The sequence below is a fragment of the Xenopus laevis genome, chromosome 9_10L, assembly GCF_017654675.1.
Source record: "Xenopus laevis strain J_2021 chromosome 9_10L, Xenopus_laevis_v10.1, whole genome shotgun sequence".
NCBI lineage: Eukaryota > Metazoa > Chordata > Amphibia > Anura > Pipidae > Xenopus > Xenopus laevis.
In genome coordinates this window covers 82650588-82665732 of record NC_054387.1, presented here as the reverse complement: position 1 = coordinate 82665732, position 15145 = coordinate 82650588, and the positions used below count along the sequence as shown (strand labels likewise).

The 15145-nt window shown below is 36.7% G+C and overlaps 1 protein-coding gene across 1 annotated transcript; it reads left to right on the top strand.

Moving 5' to 3' along the window:
- Nucleotides 1-5920: 5920 nt before the first annotated feature.
- Nucleotides 5921-11597, top strand: LOC121398252 (prolactin-releasing peptide-like). The gene is made up of 4 exons (XM_041577184.1): nucleotides 5921-6062; nucleotides 8752-8907; nucleotides 9420-9461; nucleotides 11061-11597. The coding sequence occupies exons 2-4, from the start codon at nucleotides 8808-8810 to the stop codon at nucleotides 11225-11227; spliced, it is 309 nt and encodes a 102-aa protein (XP_041433118.1). The 5' UTR covers nucleotides 5921-6062; nucleotides 8752-8807; the 3' UTR covers nucleotides 11228-11597.
- Nucleotides 11598-15145: the final 3548 nt, after the last annotated feature.

Genomic DNA, 15145 nt, shown 5'->3' with positions numbered 1-15145 from the left:
TCAGAACATTCAGGGCTACCATCAGAAATATCACCTTTTACCATTAGGGCCCTATACAAAATTAACACTGTGGGCTACCCTGTCATACTGAATAATACTAAATACTGATTTCGATATGACTGGACCATACAAGTCTACCCCCATCAGCAATCATTGTACCACTTGCACCGGACCTTCTAAAACATTAAGAATAAAGGATAGAAAAAGTAAAAAAGTCACACCATTTACTGCTGTTACTATTTCATACTACTACCCCAGAATACAAGTTTAAAAATGGTTGTCTAATACAGCTTTTACTAGTTGCTGAAGCCTGATACCTAGATATTGGAAAGATACTAACCCCCCAACTGTAGAGAATGGCTAGACAGTGTCAACAATATATACTTAATGGAAGAAATTACCTCTTCTCTTACCAATAAACAACATAAATTTATAGCTACATGGCATCCCTGGGTTACTTATTTAGATGCACACATCAAGCTATAATATGAACATAATCTGTTTGTATTTACCTGTTCTTTTTTGTGGTCTGTTTTATCCATTGTTGCACGTTTCTCTGTGTACTCTAGTAAAGAGGAACATAAGATTGTTAAACCATACAATGACCTATGAGACACGGAGCTGTATCATGTTTTTTTCCAATAAAACAAAAACCAATATAGCACATTATTAAGGAGAAGGAAAGGCATTGTGCACTTGGGGGAGCCAAATGTTAGGCACCCCCAAGTGATTGTATTGACTTACCTGAAACCCCAGGCCGGTGCTCCTATCAGCAGAAAACTCCACCAGCCCGGGGTTATACCAGTGAGCACCATGGAGCGATCCTCTTCCGGGCTTCTTCTTTCTTCAAATTTCCCAGGGGCAGACCCATGCGCAGAAGAACGAAATAGGTGACTTTTTTGTTAAAGTTCGGCTTTTCGTTCTACTGCACATGTACAGCCATGCAAAGAAAGAGAAATGAATTTGCTGCTATCTTACATTTTGCAATTATTATGTTGTAGTAGCTGTATCAACATTACATTGTTATCAAGCAGAAAGCTGGACATACTGTGTTGATATTTTAGAAAAACTGCCTCTCTCCCGCACTACCTTTTAGTCTAAAAATTGTAGTGTAGCAGGCTTTGGGGGCACCACTTTGGGTCCTCTGCTGTTAGAGATCCCACAGGAGCATGTCCAGTTGAAGCCAATCTACACCTGGCTTCAACTGCACATGTTCAGTGTCAACTATTATGAGGAACTCTGTCGGATTATTTTGCATTTTAATGGTATCACTGAACCTGGAGATATTTTTTATCAAACAATATTATTTTATGAATTCAAGCCTGCTGTTGCTGGACTACATTTACCAACTTTCTTTAACCCCTGGTGACACGTTAAAGAAGCACCTGTGCTTAGTTCTATTGCTTCTGTCACATCAAGAAATATAACTACATAGAGAAGTGTCAAGGGAGGCTTCTTGCATCAGTAACAAACTTTTGCTATTCTGTGTTGCTATTCTGTGCTGCCATCACAGGGCCAGAACTGCATGGTTACACAATCATGATATTATCGTTGTTAAACTGCTAATTTCATAAAAATAAATAAAAATGGAAATTGCAAAAGTAGCTGTTGTTTACCTACCAAGAACCTATAGGCTACGTAATGATCAGAGCACTGATTTTGCTCTTGCTGAAATACATTAGCAGATGGAAGTACTGTATATGGGAGCATGTCTATAAAGCCATATGAGTAGACATAGGGGTATATTTATCAAAGAGTGAAGTTAGAGATCACCACAGCCCGCTAGAGTTAGATACTGCCTCTTTCCATTAATTTCTATGGGGTTTATAAAAGGTGTATTTATCAAAATAAAGTGCTAAAAAATAAAGTGCTAGTGAAAGAAGAGGGCAAATCTTAGCACTGTACTTCCTTAATACATAAGTCCAATGACTAAAATGAAAGGCAGTTGAGAAAAGCCATATTTGTGTTACATACATATAGGGGCTAATTTATTAAACCAGGACGGTTAATGGGGACAAGCAGTGATGACTCTGGGGCTGCTGCTGCCTGAGGCAATAGCACTCTCTGCACTAGTGGAGCCTAATTTCCGGGTTAAAACAGCTTTTTGCCGCCCCTTGTAACTGGCCGCTCGCTGCCACCTGAGGCAAGGTGGCCCTGGGGACAAGTTTATAAACCTGTTGGATGACAATTGTATGGCACAGGTTGTTGAGGAGCTAATCAGAACAATTGCTATACTGGATCAAGAGATCTTTATTGTGCAAGTAATTGAGCCCCTGGGAAATAGTTACCATAAATGTGAACTCATTTAATGTCTGGTGCAAATATACACTGGAGCAACACTAACACTGAATTTCAGAAAAGCAAATTTTAGCACCTTAAGGGCTGCCCTGCAGAGCATAGATTGGGGCATTATGTTTTCTGCTAAAAACACAGAACAGCAATGGTTGTCATTTAAAATGATATTAAATTGTTACTGTTAACAGTTTATTCCCTTAAAGAGATACTGACACCAGAAAATAAACTTGTTTATATTCATCATAACAATATCTTTGAATGATATTTATAATTTTGCCATATTTGTGCAGCAGAAGTCGGTTAGCATTAGAAACTCTAACTGACAGGCTGAGATGAGACAATCAGGTTGACAAAATAGTCAGGTTTAGGAACTTCAAGTAACAATTATGTACAAAAGCATAACTATAAGCAAAAATGATCAACGTGACCTATAGGATAAGTTTTAATGTAGATTCATATTTTGAAAAGAAAATTTTTAGTGTCAGTATCAGACATATTTTGTAGCTACATATGTTAGGCAAACTTTGCTTTTTTCTCCAATACTTTTCTACTTTGGGACATGGCTTATATATTTATAAAGCTGTGTTAAAAGTGGAGCAGAACTACAGATACCACTGTATTATCAGGGCATTGCCATATGGTAAAAGCATTGCAGCATTAATTAGAAACTAGCACAAGTCTAATAAATGTGCATATAAAATGGCATTGTTAATAACATTACCTAAACATGTAATTGTACTATTACTACTCAGGTTTCTTCTCAAGTTTACTACATTTGCACATGTTTATTTGCCAAATACATTGTAATGCATAGTATGGAGCAGATTTATTAACATTGGAGGTTTTTTTTCAGTGATTCAAAGTTTTTTTACAGCTAAAATAGCAAGTTTCCAAAACTTGAATGCTCAAGATTTATGAAGCACAAAAAACTCAAATATAAAAGTAGAATGTGAGTTGTCTGCGCCCAAGTTTAGATCTGAGTTTTTTAATAAATAATATACATTAGCATTTTTTTAATATGAAAAATAAAAACTAAATTTAAAATTGATAAATATGGCTCTCTGTGTAAATCCCTTTCCCAACTTATACCAGTTGAACAAATGCGCAACACTAAAACGTGATCGTCACAATAAGATGTCCAATATTCAATTATTGCAGCTTCCTGAATGATCCCCTTTGTGCAGAAATCCCAAATCTTATATAATGTTAGTAGAACTACAAAGAAGCGAACATTAAATATAAACTATAAAGTGTAATAAGTTAATATAATTTGTGTATATACAAAAAGATGTATAAAAAATAACCAATAAAATCCACTTAAAGTGACTAGTGCACTTTTGTATTCTTTCCTTTATCTCACACCCAGTGAGTCAGCCTACTCACCAGATATAGACCAGTATTATGCCGCATGGAAAGGAATAAAGGTGCATATGGTCTTGCAGCAGATCTTCAAATGCCCCAGCAGTAAAAAAAAATTTGTTCCAATGCTCTGCAGGTTGGACATAAAACACAGAAGCCATTATATAGTGTAGCAATTTTAATGAATTAATAAAACACAAAAAAATTGGCTACTTACAAAATATCCAATATAGGTACAGATGAATACAATTCAGTTCAACGCATTTCATGTGTTTAGCCACCACACTTCCTTGTGGACAGGATTAATAACACATTATTTTTTCTCTGCATCTCTTTTGAAGGTACTTCCTTATCGCCTAGGAGAACACCCCCCTGGCGCATGTGCGAGTGACCTGAGCATATATATGCGTCTGACACTCTCATGCACATTGACATTATCCAAATGAGCTTATTGGCGCATGTTTACTAAAAGGGAATTCTATCAAGACAAACTCACTGATGCTCACATTTGCATAATTTATGTGAATACCCAGGAATCCCTACATTACCTAAAGATATGCAAAGATATTCAAAAATATTCAAAATGTAGACCCATTTGAATCACAGACTAAAAATACATAAAATAATATAAAATATCTAAAGACATTTTAATGTCTGAGATGCCCAAACATACCATGCAATTTAAAAAAACAAGTGTATATAGAGAGAATATATACAGAAAAGCATATACAGGTATAACTCTTAAAAGGAGATATACCTCCACCCAAATTAAATTCACCATTTGCCATATGTAACATTTTAAAAGCACAAACGATAGAAAGATGCTTATGTGCCAAAACCAATCAATAAGCATTAAAAGGCTGCCAAATCTAAATCAGTATTCAAACCATGGGGTGAAAGGCTGTTACGTTTAAAAATCCAAAAAGTTTCACACTGCCTCAGTCTCATATAGCGCTCTCCCCCCTTCAAATGGGGGGAAACCTGTTCCAGACCAATATACACCATACCTGTAGGGTAAAACCTTAACTAAAATGTTGGGGAACACTGTGGTTGCTTTGTTGGTTTTGATGTTACTGATATATTCGGCTATCCTTGTGCCGACTGCCCTGATGGTCCTGCCTACATAGAACTTGTTACATGGACATATGAGTGAATAAAAAACAAATATAGACCGGCAGTTGATGAAAAAATTGACCTCTGATTGACCCTTACAACTATGGGAGCGAGGAATCACGTATTTCCAAAATACACATCTCTTATTGGCGCATCTTTTTGTACCGTTGAGGCCAAAATGTGCCCTCAGTCCCTGATTCTTACCCCAAATTTTTGATGGAGCCAACACGTTCTTCAAAGTTCTAGCTTTCTTAAAAGTAACATAAGGTTTTTACTTAATAGAGGTTCCCATCACAGGGTCAGCATTCAAAACATGCCAGTGTTTACATATAATGCCTGGAAGCCTCATTATATCTAGTATAAAAAGTAGGTTAACCAACTTGGTTCTCCCTTATGGGATTCACTAAAAGCAATTGAGACCTATTCTTGCTCATAGCTAGATCTCTAGCCCCGTTCATCCATCTGGTGGTATCCTCCTTCTCCCAAAATCTAAACTCCAGGGTCCTACATTTTTTAATAAAATCATTATCCATGGTACAATTCCTTCTCGCTCTTGAAAATTGTCCTTTGTACAGTATATACACAAATTGTTTTAACGTACTACACTATTTAATTTTTATCTAAGTTGTGCTTCCTTGTAGTTCTACTACATCTATATCCTATTCCCAATTAACGATCACACACACCACACCTTTATAAATAGCAAAGCAAGAGCTTTTAAGTAGGAATGTACACCAAAAAGGAAGCTCCACATTACTTTTAATGCAGCAGTCTTTATAAACAGGTGTTCCATTTTATGGTAAATGTTCTAATTTTTATTTGGAGTAAAATTAAAAGTATGCTTTTATAAACATATCCCTCAGACCCACCCTGTGTGCGGCATGTTTCCCTACAATCATGTGAAAGAGAATAAATGACAGGAGATACTTGAGTTACAGTATCAGTGAATAGAGGCAAAATTCAAATCATCAGAAGATGAACTGTGCATCTGAAACACTGGCTAATATGAAAAGACAAAGGAAAGAACTGGCACCCTCCCTTTCTTCATTCAGAACTAAATGGAATGAGATGAGATAAGAGTCACAAATGAGTCATTAAAAGCCATACTTGAGTTTTTTTAAAAAGAAATTAGCATAATGGAATTAGGGGCTAAGTAACAGTGGGGAGGGTGTGAGTGTTAATGGAGGGGCTGCAAATGACGTCAAGAGCAAGGCACCTAATATAACCATGGTTTGAGGGGCTTCATCTTAGAAAGAATACTGCTGGGGACTACAAACCCCTGACTGAAAGACACAGTGAGTACCTCTGTATCTATAGCTGCATGCTGGAAACATAACTTAATTGATGTAAGAAGTGGTTTGCTAGCATTAAAAAATTATTTAAACAACGTATGCTATTGAAGTTAATGAGTGGTGTATAGCTCACAAGGATTTGTAGAAAAATGTAGAAAGTTTTTATTTCTTTGTAAAACCAGTTAACTGTGTATATATATATTTGTATAGTATGATTTAATACTGCCTATGCCACAGGAGCTCAAAGAGGATATTTGTATTTGTAATATTTGTATGATACAAATATTGGCAATTTAAAAAACAAAGAAGAAATTATTTATTTTATATGTATATTTTCATTCAGACTGCTATCTCAGAACAGTAGCATGTATTTATTGTTAAATTTTAAAAGTCCATCATGTCTGTAGTTTGTGGTTTTAGTTTTCCCTGTTGTTAGTACATGATAACTATATACACGTGTTTAATGTGTAGATAACTGATCAGTCTATGTTAATGAATACATTTAGGGGCAGATTTATCAAGGGTCGAATTAAGAGTTCATGGGAGTTTTTTTTAAACTCCCATGAACTCAAAATTCGACCAACTGCAATTTATGAAAAAAATTTAAATTTTGAAAAACTCGGCAGAATGGGATTGCCCGCAAACTCGAATCAAATTCGATTAAAGTTTTTTCTCAGAAAAAAATTTGATTTTCAGGATTGCTGCAAACAACTCCAAATTGATCCCAGGATATCCCCCATAGGCTAAAACAGCAGTTCGGCAGGTTTAAGGTGGCGAATAGTTGAATTTGAATTCTTAAAGGGCCAGTATATGATAAATTTCGAAAATCGAATTCAAAATTTTATTAAAAACTCGAATAGAATTTTAACTATTCCCTAGTAGAATTTCACTTAAAAAATACTAGAATCTGAATTTCAAAATTCGAAATTCAAATTTTCATTTCGACCCTTGATAAATCGGCCCCATAATGATTTCCTTGATGTGAGCATATAATACTGAAGCCTGAAATACTACTGAACATATGAGCAGTGTGTTTATCCCACTACTGACATTGGTGAGCTGGAATGGTGCACTAATGTATGGTTACAGTTGTCTTCACACCTTTTTCCATTAAAAAGAAGGTTGTGGCACATGGTGCGTTCTGTTTCTTTATTATATACTGTCCACCAAAACTAATATTCAAATACAAGTATGGGATCTTTTATCCAGAAACCCAGGAAGTCCATCTCCCCATGACTTCATTTTAATAAAATAATTGAAATGTTTCAAACTTTTTCTCTGTAATATTAAAACAGTACCTTGTACTTGATCTTAACTGATATAATTGATATCTTAACTAACATAGAATTAATATAATTGGGGGTAAAACAATCCTATTGGGATTATTTAATATTTACATACATTTTAAGAAGACTTGGTATGATGATCCAAAATTTGGATCCTTTACTCCAGGTTCCAAGCATTCTGGATACTAGGTCCCATACCTGTAATTAGCAGATATGGCTGGAATTTGTGTGACCAAGCAATAAGGCACATCAAAATGCCATAAGCATTGATCCCATACATATACTCTATATCCTCTTAATATTGCACAATATCAATTGGCATACTGGGAATAACTTTAAAACAGTTTACTATTTATGTAGGATGTAGTACAAGTACTGAATGTGATAGACTTAACTGGATGCTCGTATTATGACTGTTTTATATTCATAGAGCAAAACATGTGAATCCAAATATTACTTGATATATGTCTGTTAATTTCTTTTAGAGAACACACATCATGTCTGTATCCTTTTAAAATTTTGGGATCAGTTTTGTCATATAATTATACTACAGTAAAGACAAGGGTAAATTGAGTTTTCTCCCTAGTAAGAGGCATGTAACTTGTGTCAATGCCACAGGAAAGAGTTTCAGCACTAATATTACGAATATTCCAGATATGATCAATGTAAATAAGAGCATGAAGCTCTGTAACAAGAATGTATAATTCCCTATTTATTAGAGTAATCTCAGTGATTCAGTGTCTAAAAAGAAAAGAACAGAACAGAATAAAAATGAGTTTGAGGTAAGAAAAAAAGAAATATTGTAAAAGAAAACAGAAGAAAAGGAAAGAAAAATTAGATGAACAATGAGGAAGGGACTAGAGGAAAGAAAATATAATAAAGGGAGAGAGGAAAGATGCTGAAAAAGACAGAGAAACATTATAGGAAATGTAGGTAAGACAAAAGAAAGAGGAGAGGTATAAATAATGTTAGGGCAAAATGAAAAAGGTGTGGGGTAATCCTATAGAGAAAAGGGGGAAACCTGGGATGACATAAGAGATGAGAAGAGAGTCCTGAGAGAAAATTTGGACAGACAGAGCAGCAAAAGAAAGTGGATAAAGAGGAGAAAACGGGAGAGCTGAGCTGGATTAGAAACAAAGGGGAATGGTTATGAGGGGTAGGGGGAAGATAAAGGGATACAAAAGTAGAAGACAAAATTATGAATATTGTAGTGAGTGAAAGCAGAAGTGGAATAAATCTAATAGAAAAGGGACCAAGGAAGAGAAAGTGAGAGAAGTAGATAAGAGGAGTCAAAGTTGGTGTTTTAGTCTTTAGACTTGATGTCAATTATTTGGAGAGGTCAATGGCAGGACACCCTTTTTTATCAGAGGAATCCATGCTAATCCTTCGGATTTCTCCCCTTCCAGATTATTTGGGGCCAGGCTGTCTTTTACCTGCAGACAGCGGGTACGTACAGAATAGAATGAAACTGGTGTGTGGCCTTATCTCTTGTCTGCTCCTGCTTTGCCTTGTACTGCCCGACACACAAAGCCGAGCACTGCAGCCCTCGCTGGATATAAGAAGTGAGTAGTTGTGCAATTATTACTTATCTGTTACTATTCCACTTCCAAAATATAATTGTGATTTACTTCCACATCTGAGCTTTTTCATGTGTGATGAAAATACACAGAAATATATTATTAATTAATATAAACACATGCTCTTTAGAAGCAATCATCATTTTGGTTGGTTGGTTGGGTATCCAACTTGTCCCAAGGCAATCTAAAACTGCACAGGACAATATATATGTATGAATAAATAGTAAAGTGCTAATGCATATGGATATAAAACACTGTTTTCTGTGCTCCAGTACAGAAGTATGACTAGAAATGTTAAAACTAAAAGTGTATAAGAATCACAACTTTTTGATTAGCATACCCTTATTAATGTGAAATTATATTCATACTTCAGGGTTGGAGCATAGTCAATAATAATAATATTATATAAACCAGGTGTGTACAGTTTCTTCAATTTCAGTCAGTATTTCCACTATAAAGAAGACCATATTTGCAGACTGTATTTTAATCTCTTGCAGGCCTATACCCTAAAATGGCATCTGCAGCTCAAAGGAGGAGTGGTATGTTTGTGTGTGTGTGTCCATGCCTGCATACCATCGGGGGCTGAAAGTTATTTACACATATGTTAGTGTTCCTACAAACAAAAGTGCATAGAGAAAAAGCCATAAATGTACAGTATTTAGCACAACGGTAAAGCTTGGAAAATATATCCTTATACACAGATGCATGCTTTAGAAATCCACACCCAAGCATAGTTGAAGTGGACAACAAGATTAAATACATTATTTTGCACCTATGCTTATGCATTACTATATTATGTACATATGCATCAACACAGCATACTTATAGACATAACGCACAGCTATTCAAACTTGTACACATGCATTTCACTGATTGTATATGTGATACACCACTCTCATTCTGAATATATTCCCTGGCCCTTACTTTAACTAGCACTATCCATCTTAGGACAAAGTGCTATCCACACTTCAGTGAAGAAATACTGTGTCATTAAGAAATGCAGTGATATGTATTGTTGCCACCTGGCTAGTATTTTACCGGCCTGGCCAGTAAAAATGATGCTTGATGCCAATGTTATTAATAGGAAAAAATCAGCAAGAATATAGGAAGGCCGTTATTTTTTTCCAGAAAAGGTGGCAACCCTAGTAATATGAGACACCACATGATTTAGTTCTTGGCAAACTCCAACACAATTTCAGAGCAATCAATGATTTAAAGACATATGGAATTACTTTGCAGCCAATTGCAGGATGGGACATGTTGATCACTTCATGGGCATGCTGCATCCTCCATCAAACCTGTCTCCTTCATCCAAGATAAGTTAGGGGTTATAAGTAGGTCTCAGCTTTTGTTTTGTGAATAGTTTATGCCCCAACTTGCAAGCTGCTCTTTCCAAGTTGTTCCTTTACTCATGACAATATGGTCCGAGGTGGTGTCAGACTGGGATGCAAGGGCCCCCCAGACAACCTTAGACCATAGGCCCGACTGACCTTGATTTCACAATAAGACAGAGTACAAGGTCAGACAGACAGTGACAAAGTGTACAAATAAAGATATATTAGATTATATTCAAAGATGACATAGCGACATGTCACTGAATGTACAGCATATAGATACATGTAAGATGTAGCCAGTGTCGGACTGGCTCACAGGGATACCTGGAAAAGTTCCGGTGGGCCAAGGTGCCAGTGGGCCCTTATGTTGCTAGACATGTGGCCTATTTAATGGCGATTCCCTATTTCAATGAGAACAAAGAGGCTAAATAGATGCAATAATAGATTAAAGTATGTAAAGAAAAGAGACTAGGAGAATAGAGGTTGAGTGAGGAGAGGAAGAATAATAGTACTGAGAGTGGGCCCCTGGTCTAAGATTAATTGGTGGGCCCCTAGTCAAAGGTTTTTGGGTGAGCCCCTGGTATCCCAGTCCAACACTGGATGTATCCATTATTCAGTGCTACCTCTGTATGTGTCACACATTTTGGATTTTTTTTTTGTATTGTAATTTTTATTGATGCCTCTGCCATTATTATTATTAGGGAAGAATATATTACAGTTATTCAATCAGTCTTTTTGCCCATGTACACACAATAAACGGATTCTGAATGATGTATGTTATCAGCTTGTTTCTTTCTGCCATAGATCCTGACATTGACCCTTCTTGGTACACAGGAAGAGGGATCCGTCCAGTTGGGCGATTTGGAAGGAGAGGCACAGCCTGGGAGGATGCTCGGAAATCTTTATACCGACAACTGGGCCAGGCTTGTTTCCCAATTGAGGAAAGCACTGAACTGAGTGAGGAAAACTGAAACCTTCATCAAATGTACAACAACAATCTCATTCCATCCTCAATACATGTTTACAACAATGTTTTACCTGGAGGGGTTTACACATCCTTCTACCTTCTCACTGCCCAGAGGGATTGCAACTGTTGCATATAATGTGACAGTAAAAGGACATCTATTGGCTTGTCCCAATAGGCCCTGGTCTGGTCACACTAGAGGATTTCATCTGATTTATTAACAAATACAGTGGTCTGACTGTGTAATACAACAATATCCATTGATGTCTTTGAGTGTCAGAATGGTTTGATCACAGTATGCTACTGCAAGAATACTTAAGCAAATCAATTGATGGGTTAAAAAGCCTAATAAACAATTATGCTTATATTATATTATACAATGATGCTTTCTGCTTAATCATGTCTTTTCATTATTTATATTAATACAAATTCTATAGATCTGCTAATTTTTAATGGTCAAATTAATTGAAAATAATTAAAAAAAATATATATATATATATATACACACACACACAGTATATATACATATATATCTTTGTTTAAAGGCATACAGATCCTCTTCTTTTTTTTCTTCACGGTTCAGTTGTGTTGTTTAGCTCTGTAATGTACATTACACCTTCTCTACCCCCAAATTCTGAGAGGATACGTACACCCTCTCTAAAATATTACAGATGCAAGAGGATCCAACAACAATGTTTGCTTGCAAATATAACACTGAAATTAAACAAATGACAAATATAATGCTGTATAGAATTTTAGTACTTGAAAAAGTTAATTTAATGCCCTTGACAACAACTGTATAAAAACAAGAACAGAGATTTGAGGGTAAACCAAGCAGGCGGGATTCTCAATGGAAGATCCTCTTGTATCACTGTTGCTTTAAGAATCAATCTCTGATGCTGCTGGACAACAGCTTCCATTGTGATTTATCTTTCGATAATATGCAGGAGATGCTGGGAGTTGGAATCTAGGTACAGTTGGATGGAGCAACACTAATTTGAAAGTTTTAAGTTCTAAAATGAGCTCCTATATTTTCCTAATCCACAAGCTAATTATCATGTAGATATCATGAGGACGGCAAATCTATCCAGCCTCCATCTCTCCAATTTTCATTTCTGTCCTCCTTTCTGTCTTTCTGTCTGGGCCTCTGTGCTGTTTTCAGTCTGTGTATTGGAGCACAAAGGTTTTCTCCTGACTCCAAAGAGATCTTTTTTACAAAATTAAATAAAAATATCTGACTTTGGAAATGTTCTTGTGTTATGCTGTCTGTACTAAAAAGGTGAACATAGCCTGCCCTTTCTGTTAATTTGCTGCACTAGTGTTCCCTTATATTGGTCCCCTTCTAACCAGTATGCACAAAACTACTACTTGGGCCAACACCACCCCATCCTGCAACAACTACCACATCCTACTAGGCTACCATACCAGTCAAACCTCTACTTGGTTTGTCTCTTCCCTATAACTAACTAGCTACCATGCCTGCATTGTCAACTCAATTATGCCAGTTTTGGTCATTATTCCTAACACACAGTCAAACTCTTTAATAGAATGGCGAAATAAGCATAATAGAAATTGATGGACATTTAAAAAGTAAAAGTAATAAGAATAAAGGCCTCATTCTTATTCACACTGTTTGCCAGCTCTCTAAATCAGGGAGGCCCATTTATCAACATTTGAATTTTAGTGATTTTAGATTTAACTAAATGTATTTCTCTAAAATCACAAATGCCTTATGATTTATAAAAAGATCAGAATAGAGACAGTGCAAACAAAGATAACTGATGAATGACGCGCTTCTAAAAATTTAATTTTGTGGGACAGTTACTCAGGGGCGGAACTACCGGGGGAGCAGGGGGTGCGAGCGGCCAGGGCCCGCACCCCCTCAGGGCCCCCCAGCAGTACGCGCGCCGATTTGTGGCGCATATTCCAGACCAGTTCCGGGTGTACGGAAGGGGACGGGGGGCCCGGCTGCGTGTCCTGCGCCAGGGCCCGCCCCCCTCTAGTTCCGTTTCTGCAGTTACTAGAGAATAAATACAAAGATCTGAATGGGTAAAAAAAAGGTCCAGTAGGATCCGTACAGATCCACTGACTTCTATAGGACCTTGAGTGCATGTAGAGTTTACAGTTTTCTAAAAATAAAATAACACACATTATTAGAGAAAAATGTGATTCATTAAAAAAGAATAAAATTTGAATGTTAGTAAATAGGCTCGTGTGTGTGTGTGTGTCACACAGAGGCGTAACTATAGAGGAAGCAGACCCTGCGGCTGCAGGGGGGCCCAGGAGGTATAGGGGCCCCACGAGGCCCTAATTCATATACAATTTCAATAAATATTGGAGAAACAAGTCAACCTCTAAACATTTTGGGGGCCTGAAAAATAATTTGCTGTGGGGCCCAGTAATATCTAGTTACGCCACTGGTGTCACATCTATATTCTGATTAAGCAACTCCAACTATTTATCCACAGGCAGGATTATTGTAAAGTGTTATGTAAATTATTGTTACTATATATGTAAATAATGATTATGACCCAGTCTGGCTTGTGCATATATAATGTATCAGCTAAACATCAAATATGAATAGATGAATAGAAAGGTTAATCCTAAATCCACAATATCATACATTAAGGGGGGGACCGAAACATCACGTTGGCTGTTCATGCAATTTTAATACACTTGAAAACATTTTCACTAAATTATCTCAGTGTTGCTGGTCTTTTTTGCATTTATATATATATATATATATATATAGATATATATATATATATATATATATATATATATATATATAATATGCTGAACACTATACTATTGAGTTTAGTTTTGAAAATGCCAGTATGTGATGTCTACAGCATATCACTAGATGTCACTAGCAAGCAATAAACTCAAATCATAAGAGATTATACAAATACTCTGCAATGGCCAGGACTGTACTAAAATAACAAGTTCACAAAAAGTATTAAATTGACACACAAGAGGATTGCCCTCTTGTGCAATCCTTACTCTGTTAGTCTTGTTTGTCACACTTGTCACACTTAAAGCAAAGTGCTATGTAACTTGTGGGTGCTAAATAAATAAATAAATGTTGATGATCTCTGTAAAGCACTGTGTAACAAGTTGCCAGTATATAAAGAAATAATATCTGCAGCTATTAAGTCACAACAATGTTTGGCCAAAGAACATGTACCTGATGTATGACAACATGCTGCCTTCAAGGGCAATTCTCAGTAGGGATCCCCGAATCAATTATTTTGGATTCGCCGAATTCCTGAATCCTTCATGAAAGATTTGGCCGAAAGAACCGAATCCGAATCCTAATTTGCAATACTAATTTTTTTTTAGTTCCTTGTTATGTGACAAAAAGTTAAGTGATTCCCCCCTAATTTACATATTCAAATTAGAATTCAGATTCGGTGCATCCCTAATTCTCAACCAGGAGCTGGATTAGATGCCCCCCCCCAGTCCCTAGCATTTACCTTTCCTGTACTGAAGGGGGTCCCGGAGGAGGCGCATCTCTATTGAAGAGAGTGCAATAGAGCTCTCAGCACTATAAGAGACAAGTTTTAGTTAAAAAAGCAGAAATTCTGCTCTTAAAGTTACTAGGAGCAGCATTTTGCCGTCCCTGGGAACCCTGGCAGCATATCATCTCAGTCTATTAAATGCTGACTTTAGGGTAAGGCCACACTGGGTGTTTTGGGGAGATTTGGACGCCTGACGACTAATCGCCTCGTCTTTGCGGTGACCAATCTCCCCAAACGCCTTCCCTCACTCTGCACCTGCTAAAATGAAAAATCGCCGGCGCTAATCACATGCAGGAGTTCTTTTCCCAAAGTCGCCCGAAGTTGCCTCACAAGGAAACTTTGGGCGACTACGGAAAAAGAATTGCCGCGTGTGATCAGCTCTGGTGATTTTTCATTTTAGCCGG

Excerpts from the sequence above, each read along its gene's own strand:
- LOC121398252 (XM_041577184.1), top strand. The coding sequence starts at position 8,808 with ATGAAACTGGTGTGTGGCCTTATCTCTTGTCTGCTCCTGCTTTGCCTT. Across the intron at positions 8,908-9,419 it reads GCCCTCGCTGGATATAAGAA|GCCTATACCCTAAAATGGCA; the intron begins GTGAGTAGTTGT and ends AATCTCTTGCAG. Across the intron at positions 9,462-11,060 it reads TGCAGCTCAAAGGAGGAGTG|ATCCTGACATTGACCCTTCT; the intron begins GTATGTTTGTGT and ends TTTCTGCCATAG.